Below are 27,762 nucleotides of genomic sequence, written 5' to 3'. Positions count from 1 at the left end.
AATGAATGACAAAGGAGAACTAAAGCTCATCAGATGACAGGTGTCTGGTTATGACACACCTGCATTTGAATACACCCTAAGCCAGCTAAGTTAGAGGGCATGCTTTCATAACAGGAACAGGTGACAACCCCCTGGCCAACACACTATGAGGCATAAGCCTTGTTTGTGCTAGAAAGAGTGCAGATAACCTAAACAGTTTTCCCAAATTTCTATGCAAACACATCCCCAAATAGCAAACAGGCTTTTATATATGAAATCCATCAGGAAAGTTGATTGTTACCAGAAAGAAATAAGACAGAAATCAGAATCTATGACCTAAAGCTCCAAACATACCCAATAGGTGGCTGGGTTTTGATGGTGAAACTGGAAGCCAAATGTTTACTTCAGCAATTACCTACATATGAGACACCAATTTACTTAACAACTGCACTGCAATTTATGAAAGACCAATGAAGCATACACAGTTTATGTAGGCACAGGATCTGAATCTAAAGCTAACAGAGAGGTTCCTGAGTGCAAGAACTGGGTACAGCAAAAAGCAAAGCAAAGCAGTGAGCCTCAAGGCTGTTACTAAGATCTAGACCCAACCAGAATGACCAATAAGCCAAATCCTTCAGTGCCAAGCAGGAAGCAGCCACCTCAGTTTCTAATGGGCTTGTCCTTATCAGAGAAGCACAACCCACAGACTCAGCACTCTTTTATTTTTCCCGAGTATTTTCTTGGCTATTTCAAATGAGAAATACTGCTTGAATGCCTTTAGGCTGGTTTATGAAGCCATGCTACTGAGCACAGAAGTCCAAATGCTCCTCGCTAAAACATTTCCAACCATGGAGCTGGTATCAAGTCTTGGCAAAGAGAAGATTTCCCAACGCGCAGACCCTATGAAAGTAGATACTGACATTCCTCCTCTTGTTGACTGCCATCTTGATCCAAACCATACCACGTCACACAGGCCTACTGGTAAACAGACCTCTGAGCCCTGCTGACAATATGGATTCCAATCTTCTTTTCCCACAAGACAAAGATTTGCTGACTCAGGGGACTACTAGCCTCAGAAATAAGGGGACAAAACCTTTCACTTCGTTACACTCCTAAATATGCAAGTTTATTCTCCTGAATATTTCCATCTGCACTATCATATTTATGCAGCCATGGATAAAAGCATGGCACGAACCCCTGTAATACAAAGTTTGTACATCTACTTTTTATCAGTCTCCATATGTCTACTATCCACTACCTTCATTTCACTACTATATTAAACGTTTGAGTGCACAAGCATGTAACAATTAGAAAACACCATTTTAAATCCTCCAAACAACTAACATACCAAAACAATTTTAGTGACACTTTCAACACAAAGACATGAACTCGATGGTTCAGTGATGACTCGCTACTAGTTACTGACCACACAATGTGAAAACCTGCTAAACTGATGATACTGTTTCTTTCACCCAGTCACTAGCCATAAGCAAAAGCAATGACTTGCTGACCTTGCAAGGCAAACATAGTACGGGACTAAGACTCAGAAAACATTCACTTTCTACCAAGGTGACAGTGATGTCTGACCTGTGGTAATCATTAATTGAGACAAAGTGAGGTCAATATGTATCTTGAGTTCAATATATGTACCTAGAGATACAATTAATCTCTGAGCAGAAAATACCCCTCTGAGCTCTTTATTGACAGATGTGTGTTACAAAAGATTTCTCTTCACAATATCAATTGCAAAAATTCTATAAATTTCTTGAAATAGGCACAGTCTACACTATCATTCACTGTTCTATTTCACCCCAGATGTCTATAGTTGGTTACAGCGACCAGAACAGAACACAGACCAGCAGCCTAGGAGTAAGAGACAGCAGATGACAGCACAAAAGTGTTAAACTATGTAGGACTGGCTGTACTCTATATGGCCTTTCTGAATCAGCACTTTATTTTTTACTGATACATGCTCCTGATGATTCCAACATCATCAGCTGTTTCTAGCACAGGTATTGGTATCTATAAACATTCACACATAGAGTTAGCAATCTTTCACACTTGCAATCATCATCCCAAAGCATTTTACAAACTTCTTTTTCGTTAACTTTGAAAGGAAGCAACAAAACCTCAAGGTTAAATCAATTATCTTGGGTCACAGAACAGGTCAGTGATGGACTCAACCTATCTCCATATCCCATACACTTTTGCTTATCACAATACAGCTATCAAATCATAAAATATAAAAGGTGAATAACTAGACAAGTAAGCCAGGCTAGTCAACAAAAATTATACTGAGCCAATACCCACCTTTTCTATCTATTTCTCCTTGTCAGGAATGTTACAAGATATTAAAAAATAAAACAAAACAATAAAATACTCTCTGGATAACTCACATCAAGGCAACTGCCTGAGCTAGTGCATAACTATGTTCAAAGATCTTCATGGAGCTTTCTTTTTACAGCTTGCAGAAGAAAGTGAGTTGTATGAGATCTTTAACAGTGATCTGAGAAGTATTACCTCACCCGCTTTAATGATACTACTCTAGAAAGATCACCAGGTAGTTCCACTGATACAGATATGCCTTCAAAGAAGACGAATACAAATAAGAAGACTGGAGGAAGAATGTAGTAACTCCTATTCTATTAGCATTTCAATGAAAACAGCAAAAAGCAAACAAAAAAAAAAATCCTAATTAATTAGAAGATTTTGTATTTATAGTTTTTGAACTACTAGCATCATATGACAATAGTTCGAAAGGCACCATCTAAGGTGAGTAGGAATTGAGTAGCATGATTACTCTTATGAAGGTATTTCAGAGGCAGTACTATGCAAAGCATGAAACAGCCCCACCACAACAAACCCCCTCCCTCAAAAGAAGGCTCCAGCACGGTGCTGCAAACTGCAGAACTATGTACTAAGGACAAAGTCAGTGTCTTCTTGTGGAACTGCGAACAGAATTCAGACAGCAGAACCTGCCAAAACTCTGAAACGAGTGAACAGTGTCATCCTACCTAAAGCAAGGAACCTCTCTGGAGGTCCATAAGTAACCTATGAAGGATACATAAGCCCTGTTCCCAACTTGCCAGCAAAGCCCAAGGACAGTCTGGGCACTCTCCTAAGTAATTTTGTGCTATTGGTGCAAAAGAAAGTCTCACGAACCAAAAAAAGCCAGTGTCCTAACTAGATCCAGGTGTGTGAAATTTAATTTCCCTGAGGGCTGACAGGGAAGATTGGGTAAGAAAACTGGGACATGAATGGATTGGTTAATATGAAAACCTGAAATAGCCCTGGGCAGAAATTTGGAAGTATTGTGAAATGCTATTCAAGAAGAACCCACCTTCATATGCAGGGAGTAACACAAGATGGGAGATGTAGCAATGCAAACAGATTCCCCAACAGATTGTGGAAGAGAAAAATATATAAGGCTTTTAATGAAATCTTTCAACTCTACAGTGAGAATACAGGATGTGGCAATTTGATGTTTTGGAATTATGCAAAGGTTTATACTGTGTGACTTGGACAGCAATAATTAGAAGTCCAGATACTTTGAACTTGTGATAGACCACACTGCTGATATTGCTGATAGCAGGTATCAGAAAGCTGATCCCCATTTGATCAAAGTCAAACGTTTTTCCATTTAGTCATGACAGTCATTTGACTTTGTCTTAGCCTGGTGCACAACACCTTGTGGTACACATCATACAGACAGCATTAAAGCTTAGAGGTGTAGAAATGCCATCTCCAAGCAAAGGGTTTGATCTTATGCAAGATGATAATGTGCTGAGAGAAGGTGAGTAAACTGCTGAAGTTCAGCTATCAGAACTAACAGGCCTGCGCTTCCCCTGCTCATAATCAGATCTCTGCTAAAATCTCAAGCCGGTTTTCTCAAACTCCTTGGTGACCATGAGAAGGGGTACCCATCTTCCCTGCAATAAATATCATCAGTCTTAACTGTGGGTTGTTGAAAACAGACTAATATCTGAAAAACTTCATTTGCAAAAAGCAAAGCAATTAAGAACATAAATAAAGCAGCGCACCTAAATCCTTAATAGATAATGTTGTGTTACGAAATGTCCTGCACAACCTAGTTCAAAACAAATTCCAAAACCACAGGACTCCTCACAGAGTACAAACAGCATTGTTTGGTTTGCTCTTACAGATATATGCATAGCCATCGATTCACAACTGAGAAGCAGGAGAAACAGTCTGCACATGGGTGAATGCATCACAACTTACAGTCTTCTTGGGGAGAGGTGCAGAAAAGGACATCTGTCCATGTTCAACCATTTAAAGAAAACTACTTTTTTTTAAATTTTTTCTCAGCAATCTGACCTTGCATTAGGTCCTCTTGGCAGATACACTGATTCCAATTGCCTCTTCATGAAGTCTAGCTCTGGCAAATTGTATGGTCTTTCCATAGGAAAGGGCAGGAAGCAGAGCATCAGCAGCAAGATGCTTTTCTAAATTTTCCTAGGTTTTCTTTGGAGGAAAGAATAGATACCTGTCAGTAGGAATTTTACATATCAGGTTATAAATTGGCTCCAGGGATCTAACAAAAGAATTATGGAATACGTACCCTGCAAACTGCAAATCTTTACCTGGTAGTAGTTAAGAATCCCTTTCCAATTCCTACTGTACTGTTCAAGAAGAAGAGAATGGAGAGGAATAAGATCAGTTTTTTATTAAATCCTAAAGATGAAGGAACAATACACTCGCTCCAAAGCAAAGTGCTCTATCAAGACGGGTCTCCTCTACACTGGCAAGTCATAGTGACTCCAAAACTGCTGCTTTGGATATCACCTTTTCAATCTCACAAAGAAAGATGACTCTGGTAGCTGGCCCACAGATGAAAGGTTCATTTTAGGCTTCTGGCCCTTAGACTACATGTAATACGAGTCAGGAGCCTAATGACTTTCGTGTCTCAACCTGTTAGATGCTGGAGCCTGCAACCTTTGCTTTGACTCATCCCTGGAGCAGTGCTCTTTCAGGCAAGATAATCAAGACCTTATTTTTCACAAGCAATACTTCATGTGACAGTGAGCCCAGGAGGCTTCAACTCACCCAAAAAGATCTGTGAGACCCTGCCTTAGTTTTGATCTCATTCACAAATGTGACGCTGGTAGAAAAAGAAAACATTAAACAAAGTAGACCAAAACTTTGGATTAGAGTAATCCAGCACTAAATAAGTGCATCTGTTGAGTACACGTTGACCAGGTCAGGCTCTGAGGAACAATTTGTACTAAGGTCCAAACATTACTGGGTGATTAGTACCTAGAACTCACTGTACACACACAAGCACAAGGCTGGAAATAAATTGTTAAGACCTCACAGACTAAAAACAAACTACAGTATTGTGATTGCCAGCTTATTGCTTCGTGTCACTGTCTTGACATCCAAACGAGTTTAGTAATTGTTCTTTTGAAGCTACTGATGTTAAAAAAGAAATATCTCAAGTTCTGGAAGTGGCTGGGAATTCCAGATTCTAATAGCTGTGCTGGAATTATTCACTCATCAAGGGGTTCAAAAGACACTTTCTGTCAGAACTGAGACATAAATGCATGTCAGAACGACTTGAAACAGAATGACTATAACTTAGAGTTTGGGTTTTCTATACGTTATGTTTGAAGAGCTTTAAAATGTTTAATTTATTAAACTGGCTTTGATACCAGAGGCATAGCTTCCACTTTAAAGTGTTACAATAACTCAACTGAATGTAGAATGCATTAAGTTTAAATTCCACTGCCACTAAACACTTAGGAAAGATATTTCAGTTTCTTCACTTAAAAAGAAATACGTTGTCCTGGTGAATCTGACATGGAAACAGAAGCTGCATGCACTAATAGCAACAGCCTCTCCTGCTGCACTGTAAGAAGGCATACAAAGCAGGAAGGCATTTCCCTACTATTTCAGACACCGTCACTACCCCAGCTACTGAGGAAATGCTAAATAATAACCAATCCTAAAAGCTAAACACAACCAGGTCCTAAGAAAAAAATTCCTGACATGGGTAGGTTCCATTTTTGAAGAACAATTCGAGTTTTTCCAGACATTGCTTTAATCTCTCAAGGCAGGCCTGTGGTCTGGCAATGCCTCTATTAGTTCTCTCTGCCTGGCCCTCCTTGAAGAAGTATCATAAGAAAGGCCATGTGTCCACCTGTTTCTCTTTCATGTGCCTTTATTTACCATTCTCTTCCTCTAGCACTGTCAGGTCTTACGTGTTAGAAGCACTCCTCCAGTCCCACTTAAAACTATGCTGATAATGCTGCAGGGGCAGCAGTATCAGTAAGAACTACTCTTAGAGCAAAAGTCATACTGCATGAATTGGACCTTATGCCTTTTGGAAAGGCAAGTCAGTGTTGTGGGATCAAGAAACTCATGAAATCATTCTCCACAACCCAGTAAAAAAGAGTCGACGGAAACAAAAGCTTAGCAAGACAAAAGAAATTATCTAAATAAATGCTTCAGCTGTGAATTGCTGTTACTAAAATAGCTCAAAATAATGGGCAAAGGTGACACTGGAGATCAGTCATGTGATGGGACAATAATTAATAGAGGGAATTGCTCGTGAAGCAGAAAAGGAGAATTGGCTTGCTTGAATTGCAGTAAGAATCTTTCTGGGTCCTTGCTAAATGAACCACTTAACTGAGATTCAACTAGAAAGATAGGATGCCACCAAGACATCCTATTACACAAGTGCTTCTATTTACTGTAAGATTCTCTTTAATTTCTTTAGGTCCCAGAACAAGAATTAAAAGACTCATTGTAATGGAGAATATCATTTAAATCATTTATGTGATCATCAACCAAAAAGAAGTGATTTCAGTGCTACTAAGGTGACAATGCTGTCAAATGCCTATGGCCAAGGATCTGATAGATTGCACCGCTCTTCTTCCACTAATCCCCCGTGCATTAATACATCTATCCCGTTAGACTGAGCCTTGCTTCTTTACAGAAGGTCACACATCAAGGGGGCAGTGGGAACCCTTTGGGTCTTCTGCTTCTACAAACCCATAGGCTTGTGCTGACTATACTATACAGAGCTTGTTTACTGCCTTAGCAGTGCAGAGCTGAGAGAGAGGATTACAAGTAGCTGGGGAGAAAGGGGAGCTGTGCCTTAAAATTCTTCCACCCCTACTCAAATGCTGGTGAGGAAAGACCATGAAGCTGAAAGTTCTCCTTCTAGAGTAGGCATAGACTAATGCAGCAGACACAATCAACCTCTGATAACCACTTTTAGAGTTACAATATCCTGCCATGTTTATCTGCCACCACCACTATGAAACATTCTCACACTGTATGTACAGTGAGCCGTTCTTCTCTTAGAAATGCAATTTCTAATTACTTAATACCAGTAAGTTACCAAAGCCACATATTTTCCATTTAGAAGATACACAAAGTGAGAATGTGAGAATTAAGAGTCTAATTGTCTGAAAAGTTCTAAGATGCTATAAAAAGTATGAAGTTAAAGCTGCCCTATATTTTGCTACACATAACCTCATGTGACACATCTAAGAGTATGCTTTGACAGTACAGGAAAAAAAAAAAAAAGTCTCCAAAAGACCAAAAAGCAACAACAACAAAAGTGAAAGGTAAAAAAGCCAAACAAAACAAATATCCCAACGCTCCCAACTTTGGACTTAAATGCAGTATTCGTACAACTTTTGATTGTAATAAACCACAGAGTTGATGCCCAGGCATAAAAGTATGGTAGAAAGTCAGTGTTCTTAACTTTGTTTTAGTATGTAAACACAGGGACCTGCAGAGATGCCATTTCTCTGCAATACAGTGGATCAGAGAAAGAAAAAGTCAGTCACTAACCTCCTATGAACAAAGAAACCTAATTTCATTTCGAAACAAAAGGAACTAAATTTATCACTCTAAGACAGCCCCAGGACTTCCAAGCATGAAATTGAAGAAAAGGAGTTGCCAAAGACATGCAGAACAATCTTTTTAAAGTTACCTGGAATCAGGATATTTTGTAAGCGTGGCCAAGCTGCTGGTATACATGTGCCCACCCACATCAATGTGAACTGGTGCGTTGGATTTTGTGAGTTGTGCTGGAGTGGGGATGCCTTGATTGTTCAATGGAGATGCAGGGGATCTAGTGATCAGAGGTCTTGACATATTGGGCCGACTGTCCTGTGAAGAGATAGACCCGGGTTAATGATCTTCTTGAAAACCTCACAGAAACCCACAGTCTCCAGTCAACAGCACTGTCTCGTAGCCTCAGCTTACCATTTTCATCTTATTAAAGCACAGACAAATCTTTGGTAGTTTTTAAAATCAGTCCATCTGTAGAAGTCTTAATTGGCTGTGTTTCAAATATGTAAAGTGTGGCAAAATGCAACGATCGAGCCCACAAAGTAGAAATCACGTTTGATACAACAAGTTCCTCCTGAACACTGCTCATGACAGATGACCCGTACAGAAAAGAGAAAGAAGCTCATTCTCGTACTCCAGAGCTGATAAAGTCTCTGACAAAAGCACCACGAGCCGCAGACAGAAAGACTAAGAACAATTACTATTCTCTTTAATTAAAACCCACAGGTAGAATTTATGCTCCTTCCAAAGCAGTCAGAAGAGAAATACGAACCCTCAACTCCTCCATTCTGCACACTCTTCTCTCGAATTTCCAACTCACATAGCACGGAAACAGAAGCAGAAACACCTGGACTAGTCAACCGTTCATGCACTGCACACCGCTGGACATCGGCAGCCTTTGAGAAAGACATCTTCCATTTAAAAGTTACACGGATGGCGAGAGCTGCCCCTGCGTGCCCCACATAGGCGGCGGGTCTGAGCGGCTTCCCCGGGCAGGCGGGCTCCCGAAGTGGAGCGGGAGCTGATGCTGATGAAACCAACTTTTAGTCACAAAGGCAGGGATGTAATGCCAGCGAGCAGCATGCTCCTTGTCTGCGCGCCCGGCGGGGTGGGGCAGGGCAGAGCCATTTGCCCGAGCCAGTAAGGCAAGCTGTATTCAAAGCTGAGGATTAAAATAGAAATGCGTTCGAGAGCGGTTTTGGGACGACCGCGCTTTCTGCTGAAGGAAAGCTCCACACTGGTGGAATCTTATAGAGATGCCCTGAGAAATAAAAGCCCTTGCAAATTATGCAGTTTTACATTTAAAAGGTAAGCAAAGCAGCGAGAAGCCAGATACACTTCATCACAAAACTCTCTTTGTTCTTTCAACACGTCTTTTAGCTGCAAAACCTAATGGCTTCTTTGTAAACATCTCACAGAGCTGGGTACTAAGACTCGCCGAAGCACAGTTATGGGGAATTTGGACTGGTGAAGCCCTTTGCCGTTGAAAACATGTATGTTTTTCATGGCTGTTAAAGATTCAAACCATCCAGGCAACGTGAGCCAGGTAAACGTCTCACCAAAATGATTTACAGGCCAGCGTTGCACAATAAATCCAAGTAATACGTAACAAAAGGCATCTATAAACCACAAGGTACTTAACTAATTTTCTTTCATACACAAAAGCAAGCTTTGGTCAAATACTGATAAAAATGAAGAGGATGAAGAAAAACACCCAGTTTAAATTTTATGGGGGGGGCGGGGGGGATGTGTTTGCTTCTTGTATTGTTTCCCTCCCCCCTTCTTTCTACATAAGCAGAAGTTCATATAAATTTGCAGAAATACCACTCTTAATCACTACAATTGCTTGAGGAGGTGCCTGCAGCGCAATGAAGACAAGTCCAGACAAAATACAGTACACACGCTATGCAAAACTAATGTCTGCTATAAATGCTATGTGGTACAACCACCACCCAAGATGTTACTGATCTGCAGCAGAGCACTTAGCAAAATAATGAAGAAAAAATTAAACACGATGACTGGAAAGGTGGAAATAAGAAGGCAAGAAATGATACTGACTGGGATAGGGAACGCATTTCAGTGTTCAAAAGCGGGTAAATAATTTGAAAAGCCAAAAAAGAGACCAAAAAGAAAAGAACAAATTCTGTAACTTGTATGAAATAGACAACATCACCCCCCTTACTAGGATCTGCTCTGTCAGAAAAATACAGCCCTGTAACAATTTAGCAGACTGCAGCACTGTGGAGCCTGTAATAGTTTTTCAATTGGACACATTCTCCTGTATACCCTGCCCAGGGCTGCTTGGGAGAAAATGAACAGATTTTCAGGGTTAATATCGTAGTTAGGCTGAGACCTCATTGAGCAGAGCTGTGATAGTGCTGGGCATATGAAACAGGAGGAGAAGGCATAGGATAAGCATTACCTCAAGGATGGGAGATAGCTCAAAAGACTGTGGGCATTTCGCAAGGCAAAAAAACAAAGGTAAGAAAGCAGAACTCGTTTCCAAAAGAGAGACACAACCAAGCAGTCCTGTACAGAGTTTACCTATAAAACTCCCAATAAATATCTATAACTTTACTAAAACCTTTGCTATTTTATTTCATCATCCTCCTTTTCAACATTCCCCCTTCAAACTACCTGCATCATTCTGCCTCAGGAAACAATGCTCGAAGTGTTCAGCATTTAGATATTAAATACAATAACCTATTGCTGCTCTAGCCCTAGCTTACAGAGATGAAACTCATTCACTGCTCCTTTGGCGACCACTTTGAAATTATGCAATGGTAGCTCTGCTATTTTACTACTTCTATCCAGTTGCCCTTGAAAAACTGATGCAGAAATAGGATCCAGAGCACTGAGTGATTAAAAAACAGCTTCTTCTCTGTGGCACATCCCACCAGCAAAGCAGAGAAGATCACTGTTCAACATGCATGGTGTTAAGACCACTCTGTTTAACAGATTGGAGTTAAAATGTTGTATTAGTTCAGCTATGGAGACAGTGAGACAAGAAGATAGCAAACTTAGATAGAAAAAAGTGGTTACAATAAGGCACCGCTGGTAAATTAAACTTCCACTAACCTGAAGTGATTGCAAATACCACTCCTTAGAAACAATCAGAGGAGAGAAGGGAGTTGTAGAAATCAAACTCTGTGGGATCCAGCTGATTACAAGCTATTTAAAACAGTTGGTGACAAAAACGACTGAAAGGCTCCTCAGCAGCCTGCCTTGGTGTGCTCTATCTCATGTAGGTCCCTGTGCCCAGGAAGGGTTTGTATTTCAACCATGGCTGCTCCCACATGGGAGGGAGATTATGGAGGTGATTTTCTGCCTTGGGAATTGCACCGACTTTATTCATGAGTAGAACACAAAGCACATCCAGAGCCTGTGCTGGCTATAGGAGCAGTAGCCTTCCTTCTCTCCTAGCAGCTCACTTTTCCACTTGGTATCATTCCTTTACAAACATTTCAATGTTTATCCTATGAAAAAATTAAATAAGAACAGGAAATCCCAGGTTTCACAACACTTCCCATGGACTGAAATACTTGAGGTACTTTGTAAAACATTTATCATTATTTGTCCTCTAATACTTTGAACCCAACAACTTTTCAAATTAACAAGTTCCCATTTCAAACCCAGAACAAATTTATTGCTCAAACTACATACTCAAAAGAGATACTAAAAGCTATATGCTGGGCAGGTTAAAGACATTAAGGTCTTATGAGACACTGAGGTTTTGATTCAGCGCACAAAACCACTACCCTATTAGAAAAACAATTGGGTCTCCTCCGTTTCCCTGCTGTTACTAGAGGGAGCCTTCAAATAACAAGCAGTAGGTAGGTCCAGGTCTGGTCTACCAAAGAACAACACAGTAACCATGTCAACCTGGTGGCAAGTGGAAGAAATAAGAGATATCTGAAGAATATGAGGTATTACAATGTTCTGCTAAGCATGCAAAATCAGAGAGAAGCCTCCTCCTCCCGTGAAAATGTTCACTCATGATTGACTGCTATGATTAGAAGTGGTTTCAGAAGTGTTATTTACACTCTGTGGTCTTAATCAAAATCATTTCAGTTCCCTTCTCAAGCCAAGAACCCTGACAAAAACCACACCACTACAAGACAACCCGAGCTCACACACTGAAGGATCAACATTCAAGTGAAAAGCATCTACTTAACTCCCATGATCAAGAGGATCATTCTACGCTCTGGGTCAACGCATATGTGGCCAGGGTTAATATAGCAAACACACTGCCCACGAGCCAGCCCAGCTCAAGAAGGAACGGATAAATGCTACTCAGTTCTAGTCTTTGTACCAAACTGGAAAATTATTGGATCCTCCCTGCTACAATTCAAACAATTATCCCTGTTGAAAAAGTCACAGTTACATACTTCAAACATTCTTGGACTTTTCAGGGGGAGATGAGGACAACTTGTCTCATCCAAGCATGCCAGAAGAAATGATAATCTCGCAACAGTTTATTGTAACACATCCAATCATTATATTTTCTTACAATAGAAAGCCATAAGAGATGTTTCTCTTCACAGCTTTGTGCCGAGGAACCACCTGAAGCGGCAAAAGTAGTCAGCATAGTCACACCAGCAACTTCCAGAAGAAACATCTTTGAATGTACATATCCCACTGTGTGGAAAACGAATCCCAACAGCTAAAAATCTTCCAAAGATAGAGGCACAAGGGCTTTTTCCTTCAGTGCATAGCAGGAACCATTCAAATCTCACAGCCAGCTGCGCTCCTTGACTCTGAAATAACAGTGGGCTGATCCTTAGGGGAGCTCGTGGGGATGCACAAAACCCTGCTTCAAGTCCCTCATGCAAACCAAGAACATTAAGGTGACTCTGATTTGGCTCCTGCAGAAGTGTCCTCATTCTGAGGAGACACTTTTTTTTTCAAAATAAACATTTCATTAAAGATTAAAAAAAAAAACCTGCCATCGTGTCTCACCACAATGTTTAAGCAAGTACCCTCCACTTTTTTCCAGCTCAGCAGAAACAGTCACCACAACAAAGAGGCTGGAGAAAGAATTTATTCAATATAAACAGTATCAGTACAGTACAAACAACTCCTCTGGAAGGTGTAACAAGCACAAAGAGATACAGAGCTATGTTTCCGGGAAGCTTGTTCTTCTGAAGGGGAAAACCCATCTCTAGTATCCTCCATGGCTAGTGACATTGTCACATTGAGCTCTCTGGCTTTGGCCATGGTACGTCACATCCACAGAGAACCTCAGGTTGTGCTGGCCCCTCAGACAGCCCTGCAAGGTGTTCAGAGATGACTGTGCACAGCACAGAGTATGCCAGATGCTCTTCAGTCTCCTAAGTGCCATGGCAGTGTCTTCTCTTCACCTCCATTCCGAACAACAGACACAAAGGAGTAACTCAGACCCTCTGCAAAAAGTCTTTACACTTTTTGCACTTCACACACATCAATGCTCTTTCTTCTTCTTCTTCTTCTTCACCTTTACACTGATGGTAGCTCTCTGAGGAGATGTCTGGGCTGCAGTGGTGCCATCAGGTCTGCAAAACAAAGAAATAACACATCACCTTCCCTGGCAAAAATCTGCCGATTGTGCCATAATGTTTTTTGCCTTTCATCAATATAATCTGAATGCTCTTTCGCTTGAAGCTGCAAGATTTAAACTGCTGACTCTGAACATTAAGAATTACGTTTATAAAGCAAAACTCCAAAACAATTGTTTGAGTGCTTTGTGAGAGACAGGCCCCAAACACCATCAGATGCAATTTAGTGCCACAGTAAGTTGAGATACTAGGCCCCCTGAGACTCGGCGGTAGTAGTAGAAGAATTATTTTAGATCTCTGGAGGAAAAACCTCATTTTACATCCTGAATGCCTGTCAACATGTGATGGAAGACCAAATTATTCTATACAAGACAATCAAGTACAATAGAGAGCTTGAGAAGTCAGGACTGTTTCTCTGAGATGCTGAAGCACTGACTGCAGCACAAGACCAACTACTTCACCAAGCAGCAGCTCACCCTGCCCACAACCACTGCCACGTCTGCAGCATTCAGTACAATCTGCAGAAATACAGACAGCGATGCACTTCATAACAAGATATGTGACGTGTGACTGCCTGAGAAGTCAGAGGTATGGTCCAGGCCATCAAAAGATAAAGATATGGCTAAAAGCAACTCCTGGATCATCTGTATCACGCAACAGTCCAAACAGCAAGGGTGACTGAGGCACTTACCTGACAGGACAGTTTCAACTGCTATGTGCTCCTTGTCCCAGAGGTGCTGGCCCCAGTGGGCCCTCAAGACGAGTCTCCCTTGCTCCATATCCTACACGCTACTCTCACAGCCTCGTCCTCTGGATGCAGGCGCAGCTGGGCACACCAGCCTGCAAAGTGCTGCAAGAGCTGGAGAGAACATGGTTGAATTTCCTTGGCACAGTGAGTCTTGTTGGCACTTCATCAGAGCTGATCAAACCTAGAATAAACACCACATGTGCAGAGAACCAAGGGCTAGGCAAGATCTACAGGATGAGGGGTATTTCTGCTGGATGGAGAGTACTGCCTACCTGGAGGTTCAGAACAGTGAAAAGTGCCCTTGGACAAGAGCTTGAAGACACTTTGAAAACCCCAACACGCAGGTAGACAGTAGTCAAGCCTGCAGCACACAACTAACTTCAGCAGAACAGCTCTAACCACAATTTCATCATAGACTGGCCACTGAGAACCTAAGAAAATCTCTAATTAATTTGAGAAGGAGGCTTTAGGAATAAGGGCAGCAGCTATGCTTATGCCACCACTGCAGGAAAGGCACATCCAAATCTAGGAAAAGTCAAGTTTACAGAGACAGGATTTATCTCTGAAAGTGCCCAGACACTTTTCTGAAGATTTCCCTAGGCCTTGAACTTGCATGCAAAAGTTTTCTACCACCCCTCAAGATATATGATAGTTTGCACTCTTCATGGAAGATTAACTCAGCCCCTTGCTTGTTTGAGTAAGCATAACTGAGGCCAGACCAAATGCTTTCATTTATTAAATTCAAGCACTGTAAGTAAATCTCTATAATTCTGCATGTCCTTCTTGCTGTGTACACCCCTCTACAAATTGGTCAAGCCCATGGTAAATGTGGCTGATGTAGGACTTGGCTTAAGCCCATAACCCAAACTGGATCTGCATATATGCAACCCAACACAATTAAAATAAAATCCATGTTAAACTTGGGGGTCAAGTCCAGGTGCATCACCTCCTCCGGCGCACAGCCACTAGCCACTGCTTTCTGTAATGAAAGCAGACTTCTATGGACTTCAGATTTGCTGCTGGTTGGGTTCTCACTTGGGTAAAGTGGCAATTTAACTTACAAGCAAAACCGGATTCAAAAGCAGCTCCCAATTACTACACAGCACACCACTGCCCACCCAACACCGTATAATCACAGGGTGCATAACTCAGAATGCGGCCAGCAAAACCATCCCGTAACCCTTCGGGAGGATGAAGAAGGGCACCAGACCGAAGGCCAACAGACCTGCTGCACCACCTCTAATGGCGTCCTGCAATAGGAATGGGACAAATGCCTGCAATTTTAGACCATCTGTTCCACTAGGAGCTGATTTGCTCTGTACCAGCTTCTACTCAAACTGATAATAACATTGATTTAGGAGTGACCAAAAGGAAGAGCAGCTCCCCAGCCTGAGCCTCCTCCTACTACACGTGCCCAGCTCCAAATACTTGAAAGGAGTGCATAGCCAGGAACCTCCTCTCCTGCTTTTGTTCTCACAGACAGAAAGTGGATCCTGCCAGCTACTGAAGGAACTGCTACAAGCCACCAATTGCCAACAGATTCCTCAGCCTCACTGAAGAGAGACTACTGTTATCTTGGACACATCCATGCAATTATTTGTATTTATTTATATTAATAAAAGGAAACACAGAGATGAGGAGTCCCTGGGAAAGAGGCTGCCATGTCTGAGGAGCCTTGCACAGTCTGGCAGCCCTGCCCACAACACTCCAGCTGATACAAAAGCCTTTGCTTCCACTGCCCTGAGGACAACTTCATTTATTTTCCTTTAAAGCTGGAAAATAGGTCACTCATTTCTCTTACCTCTATCAAACCTCAGGTAGCAGAAATAGGGTGAATTTACCCGTAACTGTATGAAAGCAAGCACACAAAGAAGTTTTACCTTCTGGCAGAGGGCAGATGACAGATCAGTTCTCCTTCATAGAAGGCCTTAGCTGTTCCAGCAGCACTCTTGATACAGATGCCATGCACCACCTCATTCTGGTTGCATGAGGTGTAGTTTGCCAGTGCCTTCGCAGACAAGATACCTGCCCTGAGACTCCACTGGTGCTTTCACCGCCTCTCTGGAAAAGACAGCTGCCTGAGGAGCTGTCTCCAGGCTGGGAATAGCCCAGCATAAAGCAGCCAATAGCTCCTGCTGCAGTGATGCCATACCACAGCCACCTTGGACCTGAGTGGTATGCAGAGTTCAGCTCAGGAAAGGATGTGGGAAGGAGTAGCTCTGAGCACATGAATCTGCCATCCGCTCCTCCCAAGTGGACACTCCATAGGTTAATCTGACTAAATAATTTCACTCATACATATGTCACTCAGGTCCTTCATCTACTTACTCTGAGCACATACTGTAAGAATCCTTATATACGAAAAACACAAGAGGGGAAAAAAAAAAACCAAAACAAAAGCAACCAAGCAACACAACGCTCCTTCCTGTGTTTAGAAAGGGAAGAGCTTCTCTTTGCCAAGACCATGCAGGTACATTTGAATGCAAAGCTAAACAACTTCTTAAAGATGGTGTCAGAATTTGAGCAGGGAGAAAAACCAACTGGCTACATTCTTCATGAGTCTGCAATTTGTCCAATAATCTCCTGGTGAGAAGAAACACCAAAATACAAGCATCGCTAAAATCCAGCTGTTTTGTATGTGAGTTAAGATCCTATCAGCAGTACACGAACAAAGATTAACATCTTGAACTGCAGTCATATCTGAAGACTTTAAAGACTCATAAGAATGCAGACAACAGTGGGATAACTGGAAGATTGTCATTAACTGTCAGAATTTGAAAAATGGGCCTTTTCTGCAAATTTGACTCACAACCCCAACAGAAATAAGCCCACACTACTTTATTTAAAGTTAATTTACACTACAGTTTGAATAGCACCTGCCCTTGGGTATGTTCCAGAGGAACGTCTCCCTTTTCACAAAGCCAGGCTAACACCCATTGTAAAACTTCCAGAGGCACATTAGATGTCTGTTCTCCCCCCCAGCAATTTCACCCTTAGAAGTAGAAGGAACGCTGCCAGTTACAGCCTGTGCTGAGGAAACATGAGTTATAATTTTACCCTGGGAAAATTGCTGAACTGGGAGCTTCTGGTGTGGCATAGGTCTTGCCTTCGCAATCCAATGGTTCTTTTGATTCAGAGAGGCTTTGAAAGGGTGGTGATGAAAAACATAGCCTCACCCTTTGAATCAGCCAGCTGCCTGCTTTCCTTTGCACTTTTAAAATTGGTTTTATTAATTTGCCTGCGAGCAGAAGGAGATAATACTGACCCTTATGGAGAAGATGCATTTTTGGACATATCAACAGAACGTTATCTACTACAGACTGAACAAGCAGCAACAGAAAGAACCACCTTCAAATAGCCTGAAGAATTTTACATCTGGAATCACCTTAAGGAAAAACAAAAACAACTACAAAAAAAAGCACCTCTGTTAGCTCTTCCTGCCATATGAAAGGGACAAATCCTAAGAATCCAATAAAACTGTGCCTACGAAATGCTGTAATGCACTTGAGCTCTAAGCAGTCTGGAGATGTTTCTTGCAGCAACAAATAATAAAATATTCTCAGTCTGAATTGTAATTTCGAAGACACTGTGTCCACTCAGTAATTACGAGACTAGACAATATAATAGACAGATAGCTTCATCTATAACCTCACAGCAGGGAAAAAAGGACACGAAAGAGCTTTAAGACAATACCTCTGTAATTATCTAATTTACAATTAAGATGTTAACGAAATTGCAAGTTTGACAGTTAGAGTTCGAGCTGCTACAGAATTAGAAATACTGTGGAAAACTGCAACACTAAATTATACATCCTTCACTCCAGGAGGATGAAATGCAACACTATAGCCAAAAAGGATCAGCCTTCAGGAGTCCTCTGTTGTTGCAAGGTTTTCTTCCTCTCTCCCATTTCCCCTCCCAGTGCTGACCTGAGCAAAGCAGTGGTGCCACCTCAAAAACAAAATGCTCTACAAAAACCTGTCAGAGTGACAGAGACAACCAAGAGGGTGAAGGAAATGATAAAGACCCAACTTACTGAAAGTACAGGCTTTTCGGAAGTCCTGGTTAATGCAGATTGCAATAAGGAGAGTTTACTCAGCTCTGAAATGATCCCATGCATTTCCAGCGCTGGCTAAAAGTTTCTCTCTCCTCTCGTAACTCTCATTAAAATTATCAGCCTACATATTTCATAATAAGCAGGAGAATGAAAAAGTCCAAGCACTATCATGAGAGAAATCGCCTTATTTATCACTAGCTGTTTCAAAACACACGTAGGTTACTTAATACCTTGGGACAGGCAGGATAACAACATACAGGTGCTGGGCGAGGAATCAGGCTTATGTCGAAGGCACATACACAAAGTGACACAAGACGACTGAGGTATCCCGAGAGCAATCCTAGCAAGTTGTGGACACAGCACTGCATACAGGAGCTGAGTTAACAGCCCTCGGCCACCCAGATACTTTCCTACCTCTGCTCTATAGCAAAACTCTGATGCTCTTGGGATGTTAAAGCCGTCATAGGAGGAGGTATGCTTTGAAGCAGCTAGTGGAAAAGGTCTGAAGTCCTCAATTAAACTTAAAAGGCTTCATTAATGCAGTACTTTTTAGTTTGCTTTTACCTCTTTTTTTTTTGTTTGTTTGTTTGTTTTGTTTTGTTTTGTTTTTAAATTTTCTTAAACATTGGGAAAATGGGGACAAAAAGAGAAAAGGAATGGTATCCACACAATTGTCAGGTCAAGCAGTGACTATTTCGCACGGTATGAAGGGCAGGATTTGAGGAGAGTAGAACACAGGATCCTGCTCTAGGAGGAGAGAAGCGTGCTTGGCAAGACGGCAACCATATGGCATAGGAACAAAGCATACTTTAGATTTGGTTCATTTGATTCCATTATGTGTAAAAGATACTTTTGGATCCAAGGCTAAGAAATACAATTTTGATTATTATTGTTTTCAGACCTGTAGGGATTCCTCCAAGTACTCATAGTAGCTCATACGATAAAAACACCCATTTGCCAGCTAATTTTAGCGTTTTTTGCCCACAAGGGTGGATTAACCACAATTCTATATAACTATGTGCTGTATGCACACTGAAGCCATCATTGCATTTGCCAACTTCATGAAGCAGCAGCTGGCTAACTAGTTTTAGACAGAAGGGTTTCTGCTAACTAGCTCAGCAAACTTGCAGTTTCATATTAAAAGACTTCTGCTTAGTCTGACACAGCAATAGACCACACACACACACCCTCAGAATATCAGGAAAAGTGTCATATAATATTCATTAACTTTGCATGGGCTGTTTCTGAGTCTAGTAATAACCAAAGCATAAAACCAAACACATGAAGTGCCAGTGCTTGGACAACAGAAAGAACTGAGTATGTCTAAAGAAGCATTAAAGACCATGTCTGTCACTCAGCAAAAAATAACTACCTTAATTTTCTCTAGCTATTGGCTTTTAACTTCTCTAACACACAACATGCATTTCAAATTGACAAGAAATAAAGACACATTAGCAAATTCATGCTAAAGACAGCATGTCATATATTCTATATGTTATATATACTATATGACATATATACTATGTCATATAAGCCAGCAGTTTTTCTGTGTTCTTCCGAATGACCAAATGAGATGATTCTGGGACAGCTAGAAAGAAAAAAGGCAACAAGCAGATTTACCAAGAACATAAAATCCAAGCTTACATTACACAAAGTTGCTTCATTTCTAAACATAGAGAAGCTACAACAGATGACCTAAGGGCATACACTGCCACTGGCAAGAACTGGATCAAGCCCATGAGGAAAGAGTTCAGGTATGAAATTTCTCTTTTTGGTAGGTTATTCTGTAACTGAGATCTTGGAGAAGCTGGCCATTGCCAAGAGGTTAGTTAGCCTAATTTAAACGCTGCTGAGGCAGTAAGGTTAATGTGAAATTGTTCCCATTCAAAACAACACCTGAAGAATTCTTTAATCTGTCTAGGGGGAACACATCACCTAACAAGAGCCACAGAAATCAACTCCAATGAGTATCTTGAGCAGTAATAACCTGTGGTACAAGGTAGTAAGACCATGCTAACAAGGGGACACATCCTCTATAAGCAGCTCAGGCCCAAATTAACCACTCTGAACTACACCTGGCTTCTGCAACACAAAAAAATCAAACCAAAACAACAACAAAAACCTTCAGAGAAGGATCAAGTCACAAGGACTGGGGCTGTCTAAAGATACTTAGGAGAAAAGTTTGAGTATATAATAATGATGTGCTTAGAAGACATGATAACTTAAGATCTGGTACCATGTTTTCCACGCAAAGGAGTTCAGTGACACACCACTGCTTCATATGTATTTCCATATCAAACGCCAATTTTCAGATTCCCCCTCTGCTGCCATTTACCACATGGCAATAACACACATTGTGTGGATATTAGTGGTGGGAAGGTTCGGCATCTGCCATAGCACCAACATCCACCTCAGGAGTCACAGGCCGACACCGTAAAACAGGAGGAATTACTTTCAAAGCAACCCTCGTACATCAGGATTTGTTTGATTTCCAATCAAATCTAAACGACTTAATACAGCAGAATCAGTTTGACTTCCAAGGAAAAGAAAAATGGTTTAAGAAAAATATTTTCTACTCAAAGTAGGCAGGAACAGAATCCTACCTCCACCTAAAACAAAACAACCAACCAAAACCCAAACAAACAAAACCACAAAAAGAGAAAAAAGAAGAAGAAGAAGAAAAAGCAAACCACACAACAAACAATGATTTTGAGACCCTGCTCCTTATTTATCAAGGAAACACCACTGGAGGCTTTTCCCAGGCACACAGGGAACAAGACTTTGTGTGGAGAATGCTCATCAGGTGCACCATGAAGTGGGCTGCCAACACTTAGGATGGTCTTCACAAAAGTACTGCCTTAATGAGAATAAAAAGCAAAATAAAACCACTAGCTTCCAATGGACACCTGAGAAGTGGAAGGAAGCATCACAGCAGGAAGACTTAACATCTCATAAAGGGCCAGTCACACAGTGACACATCTCAAGGTGTTGAAAAAGCAGATTCAGATTAAATCTGGCGGACAATCCTGCAAAGGACTTTCTCTGGAAGTGGGTAAGCTTGGAGAAAAGGCCAGAAAGCCTAGGACTCGATGTGCTGCCCACCCTGTGTCCAGAGACATCATACAGGACACCTGCAGCTCTGTCCTAGCATACCAGGCCAGTAAAGCAGGGAAGCTGCAGGGTCTCCAGGAGGCAAGAACAGAAGGTAATGAGGAAGCCAAGTGCGTGAAGGCAACGGGGAAGCCAAGCACGTGCTGGGAGTGGGAGAGGGGAGACAAAGCTTCCCTTGTTGGGGCAACAGAGCCCTGCCAGAAGAGAAAAGGGTAGGCTGGAGGAGGAGGCATTTAATTTTCAAGAGTGTGGAGAAGGGTGGTGAAACACAAAAAAACAGCTTTGCTTTGGTCTCTTCCACAGAACAAAAGCTTGCCTTCAGGAACAGCTGAATTGTAATGACAAAAGTAAGAGCACTTGGAGCAAACAGGAAAAGTTTCAGAAGACCTGTGATGAGCATGTAGCAGAGGGGGCAGAAATTAACTTCAACAATTCTTAAATGATGGATTTGTCTCATGGCTGTCATCTTAAATCCCATTATAGACATACCCACGCCGAACACTTGATTTCTGCTGAGTGGTGCCCTGGAGCTGCAGAAATGAAGGGGATGAGTTCGGGGAAAGAGCGGAGTGGAAGGATGGGATCTCTTTGTGTTTATCAAAAACACTAAATCTCAGGATTTCCATCCATGTTGCCTTGCAGAGGGAGCAGGGCTGCAGCCCAGGAGACAACAAGCAGAGAGGGTATGTGTGTGCCTTACTCCACATATTTGAAAGCCGTGTGGAATGAGGTGTGGCAGTGGAATTTATAAATCCAGTCCTAGCTGGAAACAGTGGCAGGTTGCCAACCACGCCATAAAGGTCCTGTCATCTCAGCTCCAAGTAACGTCCTCAGGATCCCAGTGTTTTCTCAGATTGAGGTGTGCCACAGCTACAGAAGAAAAATTACAGTGCAGTCACAAAGTATGACAGACACAGCAGTGTTACCTGCCGCATTCACTTAAACAAAACCTCATAACCCACCTCACCACGTTGGAACTCACAAAAGGCTCAACATCAGGTAGCTCCACCAAGAACAGCACTTCTGCCAACAGTAACTTCACCTGACCACAAGACAGTCTGCAAGTTTCCCTGAGGCTGAAGCAGAGGTAACTGGTGATGGGTAGGCAGTAGTAAGGATGAAGGCCAACCTCATGTGACCAAGACAACGCAAATTGGGAGCAACATCAGAGGGACTACAAAACCCAGAAGAAATCAGAATGTGTGCCTGAGCTGAAGCAGTAGCTGTTATATTGGAAGAGATTCTTAAACACTAAAAGGAAACAGAAGACAACCAGACAGCACAGATCAGAATCCATGATGACTATTATTTTTTATAGAGAGTCTAATAATACAGTGAAAACTAATTCCTCCCATCTGAATCCTGGCACCATTTGGCATCTTCAGTTCAGAACCAACAAATCAAAACCCAAACAAACTGCATGCCTTTTTCTTCCTCCTCTTCTTCTCGCTCTTTTGCCATGCTGATGCTTGTTTGCATTATGTCTATTTTGAGCTAAATTAAGTAGGAGCAGCAGAGCTTTGATTCAGTAGTAGCAATAAATGGGGTTAGCCTGGCATTGATCTGTGTAAAGGGGCCAAAGCTGGGACTGCCAGCAGCAAAACGTGGTCAGTGAACTCTGCAGTGCCAGAGTGACCCTGCAGCTGAATTCTTAGCCCTGATTACAACAGAAATAGACTTGCTTTCCTAAACAAAGAGTATTTCAGACAGCAGATTAGCAAGAGAAAGTGCACTTACAACAGAGGATTGAGGAAACGGAACAAAAATAAGAACCACCACACGCTTCCAAGTATTTCAGATAGCTCCTCAACAGTGCAAAACAAATGCACGCCTTGCTCTGCATTTTTGGTAATCCAGCCAGCACTAGGCCCAAGTGCGAAGAGAGATATAGTTTACTGCGTATCAGCTAACAGCTTCAGCAAGTAAGTAGGCAACACAGAAGATGAGGAAAAACCATGTTAAGGACAGCATACCGGAGAAGTCAGAACATCTGCCTAGCAATCCTACAGAAAGGGAAGCCATGCTAGCTACAAGAGGCAAGGCACCCTTCATAAATCATGCTTCAAATTCAGACAGCAAATTTATATACAACCAGAATTTCATAATCCTTAGGAACACAGATCAAATCTGCTAGCTCGCAGATGTCTGGGTGTCTGTACTGTTGTGTAATGCAAAAGAGGGAGAGAACATCTGTATGTCCAGTCTCCTAACTATGAGGTTTAATCAGTGCATCCACGATACAGACTGCACTGCAATCCCCCCAGTCTTGAGCCAAGCAGGGTAGGTCCGGGTCCCTGGACAGGGATCCCACTGGGCAGGTCACAAAGCAGCTGGATTGACTGCTGCCCTATAGGGACCCAAGCTCCTGCAGCTGGCACAGTAAAGCGGGGACTCACGGATCATTCCACTTCCTTTTCTAACTAATTTCTTTCCCATGTTTCACCGTGGATGCTCATTAACACAAGCATTTCCTTAGAACAAGCGGTACAAAATACTGAGTCTAATCTACTGCCTGCCCACAGCAGGAGGTTGGAATTGGATGATCTTTAAGGTCCCTTCCAATAGAAGCCATTCTGTGATTCTATGAAATCCTTACAAACAAACCCATAAAAGCTTTCACCTCATTTCTCCCAGAAAATCCCTCTATGGATTTCAGTTGCTTGATTTAAGCAGCAAGGTAGGGGACATGGAGGAAAAGGAGGATGGTTCTAAGGGTCTGCTGGCAGACTGACAGTCTGAAAAAAGCAAGGCAGAAATCTGCCAGACTGTGCCCTGTGTTTTAAATGCCACTCATCTGCCTTGCTGCTCCTTATGGGCTGACTGCAGCCTTTGCTGGGGTTTGTGGCAACTGCAGTGTCCGAGCACGGGACATGCGGTTGTCACAACAACTGGGAACTTGCTGACTGATTTATGGGAACTTACAAACCCACAAAACCAGAAGATATTTGTATTCACTCATATCCTGAGTGCTCCTTTCACCTCTCATTGAACAGCTCCCGTGCAAGTCAGTGAAAGTTCCTGTACAGTTCAAAAGTCACTCTCTGCAGCCTTAAAGCATCACACCGCAGCGCCCAGCCCGAGCAGCTCGAGGCCAGCGTGCCCACACTCGTAACAGCAGCTCCAAATTAAGCCATCATCTTAACTGGGTAATGGTTATTGAGACATCTTAAATGGATCAGATCATTATTAAAAAAACAAAAACAAAAAAAAAAGGCAATTACGGTAAATTAGACTTCTCACCAGAACAACAGCCTAAGCTTTACATTTGTTACAATACATGCCTGACCACCCTTTTTAAATGAGGATAGCTGGGGGCTCCGACTCACCGTCACTCAGCAAACAGCTCACCGATCTTCTCCCTGGGGTCACTGCCCTAAGGCAGCACCGGCAGAGCTGACCACGTGCCCTGTGCATGCCCCGTCACCAGCTGGGCAGCGCAGTGCCCATCCCCAGTGACAATGTCAGCCCCATGAAATCCACTGACCAGGGCTTGGCGCAGCTGCTGAAGCCCAGGTGCCTTCTGCTGACTCTGCAAGGGAGCAAAAGCCTTCTGCAAAGGAGGGCAGCCGAGGGCAGCAGCATCAAGCTAAGATTTGCCAGGGCTTGCCTGCCAGAGGACAGAGTCTGGAGTTTTAACCATTTTTGGCACATTCCGCATTCAGTATTTTCAGAAGCTTTCGAGGATGTTTATGAAACAACTGCAAGGTAGGCTACTAAATTCACAGCGGTACGAAGAATTCCTTCCCACATTCCTCTCCCATGCTCTGCAGTCGAAATAAATGAAGATGTAGTTTATGTTTCTGTAATTACAGTTTGTTAAAAGCAGAACAGGTTGTTAAGTTATGGTAAGAAGCCCAGGAGCTCATGCTCTGCTTTGAATACCACAGCGGTGTAGATTTCGCTGAATAAAAAAGGCCGGCCAAAACCAGAGGGAATTTGCGCTCTGGTATTGTTCAGCATAAACCAATTTACCTTTAAAGCAATCATGTTAACCAAAGCGATCAATTAGAAAATGATCTTATGAGAGCAATGTCAATGCACAGCACACTGCCAAGTTTCAGTTATTTAATACCAAATACCACAAGGGTAATACCGCTTACTTGTTTTATGACATTGTTGTACCATCCATCTTCTACCGTTTGCTTATAATCCTGCTTTTCCCCCATTAAATACTTAGGGTATTTATACAGCCTTGTAAAACTCCAGTACAAAAGAATAAGCAACAAGAACTTTCCCCCATACATTACTTACCAACTTAATTATGTAATGCAATGTGAAAGGTTTATGTACACCAGCTGGATCTCATTACAGCTCCATTTCTTTCTTTTTAAAGTGCACTTTATCTGGAATACTGAAGTCACGAAGAATTTCACTGAAATACGTTGAACTGGTGCACACAATGCTGCAGGACGCCAGCTCATTAAATAGGCTCAGTAGCAAATCAGGCTTGTGGACACATATTTTGGAATTTTAAAATGCACCAGGTACAAGTAAATATTTGAAGCTAAGTCAGAATTTAGTGACTCAGCCTAATCCAGCCTTCCCTTCCTCGGTATCACAGCAGACTGAGGAATGCTCTGCAATGTACAACAGGAATCAGGACAGTGAGAAAGGAAAAGCTTCAGAAGACTATTGGTATCACAGCCTTGCTAAGCATCAGGGAGGTGCCAGCCCTATAAACTGAACACGATGCCTCAAACAAGCAGATTTTCAGTGCTGTGAAGAATTTGCCATAAGAACATGAATGAGGTTGCTAAATGCCCAGCTGAACCCAAGCTTGTTGCACGCTTTAGGAACCTTCATAGAATGGTTTAGGTTGGAAGGGACCTTAAAGCCCCCCCAGTCCCACCCCGTCCCATTGGCAGGGCTGGCACCCAGCAGCTCAGGTGCCCAAGGCCCCATCCAACCTGGCTTTGAGTGCCTCCAGGGATGGGGCACCACAGCTTCTCTGGACTTCGGTCCTTTAGTACCATTGACTGAGACATTCCTGTTCAGTCGCGAGGCAAGAGTTGCAGTTTAATAAATGGAGAGAACAAAACCAAGCATAAAAAAAACCAAACCCCTGTGCAGTGATTTTATTTTTGTTGTATATTTGACTGTAATTACTGCCCTAAGTAGTTTAATTGTCTGGCATCTCTTCAAGTGTCTTGCCTGTGGGGAGGGGAGGCAGGCCAGTTTATGGTTTGTTATTAATGAACAAAGCGCAAACAAGTTTACCTTGTCTGTAATCAACATTCCCATCAAAACAGATTGAGAAGAAAATGCAAAGGGGTCCTGTTCATCCCACAGACTAAACACTATTGTGTTAAGATCTGATCTTTTCATTATGAATGTCATTTATACCTCAGAGGAAAATTGATGTTTCTATAGCACCCACATGAGAAGCACCTGAGAACATCACAAGCATGCCCTCCTTGCTTATTTCCCAATCTCCACAGACACCTGCTCCTGGTCGCTGGCCTGGGGATGAGAGCACAGCCAGCCTGGGGTCCGGCCCTGAATGACCTCCCTCACATGCACTCAAGGTGAGAAAACAGCATGTGCAGAGAGGCAAAATGAGTTCTGATGTTTGTGAGCAAAACTGTGGGGCCATTTACAACTGCTGCGGAATGACACGCATCCAGCCCTTCTCAGCTGGAAATAATTTTTGCCTGGAGTGGAAACAGAGTGGAAGGAAAACAAGAATGAGGGACAAAAAGAAGCCTTTGCAGGACAGAATAAAGTATAGCCCCCTGCTTCATTAAGAAATGATTAGGCACAAGAAGCCATCAGTAAAAGTCAGAGAAGTTATATTGAGGAGATGGTAAAGCCAGGAGGACAGAGAAGCAAACAGCTATTTTTCATGGCAAGTAAAAACCATGAAGACAACAAATTTGGTCATTAGTCTTGCTTTTCCACTGAAATTGGTGCAGGAGCCCACTGCTTTTAGCTCCTGCTCCCAGCCCAGCAGGCCACCACTGATGGCAGTGTGGTGGGGGCAGAGCCACAGCTAGCTCACCACAGGGGATCTCAACAGTGGTGACAGAGGCAGCCCCTCCTTCCAGCCTCACTGCCAGCAAGGGTGACAATTAGCATCATTTGTGCTGGATTCCTCTGCCAGAAGGGAGGACACTCATCCACTAGGATCCTAACTGATGTAAGTCACAAGAAAACTGCTTTAAGAGTCATAGAATGGTTTGGGTTGGAAGGGACCCATCCAGTCTCTCCCTTCGTGGGCAGGGCTGCCACCCACCAGCCCATACCTTACCACCCTCTGAGCAAAGAATTTGTACTTAACATCCAACATAAATCTCCCCTCTTCTAGCTGAAAGCCATTCCCCTTGTCCTATCACTTTCAGACCATATCAGAAACTGGACTCCCTCTTGTTTAAAAGTTCCCTTCATGTACTGGAAAGCTGCAATGAGGACTCTTTGAAGCCTTCTCTTGTGCAAGCTGAACAAGTGCAGCTCCCTCTGCCTTCCTTCATAGAAGAAGTGCTCCATCCCTTTGATGATCTTCACAGCCCTGGTGC

The 27,762-nt window shown here is 42.5% G+C and overlaps 1 protein-coding gene across 10 annotated transcripts in view; it reads right to left on the bottom strand.

Moving 5' to 3' along the window:
- Nucleotides 1–27,762, bottom strand: part of KCTD1 (potassium channel tetramerization domain containing 1) — a 93,918-nt gene that overhangs the window by 22,340 nt on the left and 43,816 nt on the right. For 4 of the 10 annotated variants that reach the window (XM_085537488.1, XM_085537487.1, XM_015855479.3 and 1 more), the window contains exon 2: nt 7,943–8,121. The exons of 1 other annotated variant lie outside the window; for it this stretch is intronic. In XM_085537488.1, coding sequence (XP_085393614.1) covers nt 7,943–8,121 — 179 coding nt within the window. Of the gene's footprint in view, nt 1–7,942; nt 8,122–8,575; nt 8,872–12,826; nt 13,335–14,028; nt 14,267–24,576; nt 24,826–27,762 lie in introns of those variants that run through there. 5 more of the 10 variants (XM_015855481.3, XM_015855480.3, XR_014942598.1 and 2 more) reach the window with 5 other exon arrangements.

Source organism: Coturnix japonica, chromosome 2 (assembly GCF_054131305.1).
Source record: "Coturnix japonica strain WE chromosome 2, WE-NBRP24, whole genome shotgun sequence".
In the NCBI taxonomy this organism is placed as follows: Eukaryota; Metazoa; Chordata; class Aves; order Galliformes; family Phasianidae; genus Coturnix; species Coturnix japonica.
The sequence above is the reverse complement of the archived record's forward strand: the minus strand, read 5'-3'. Positions and strand labels throughout refer to the sequence as shown.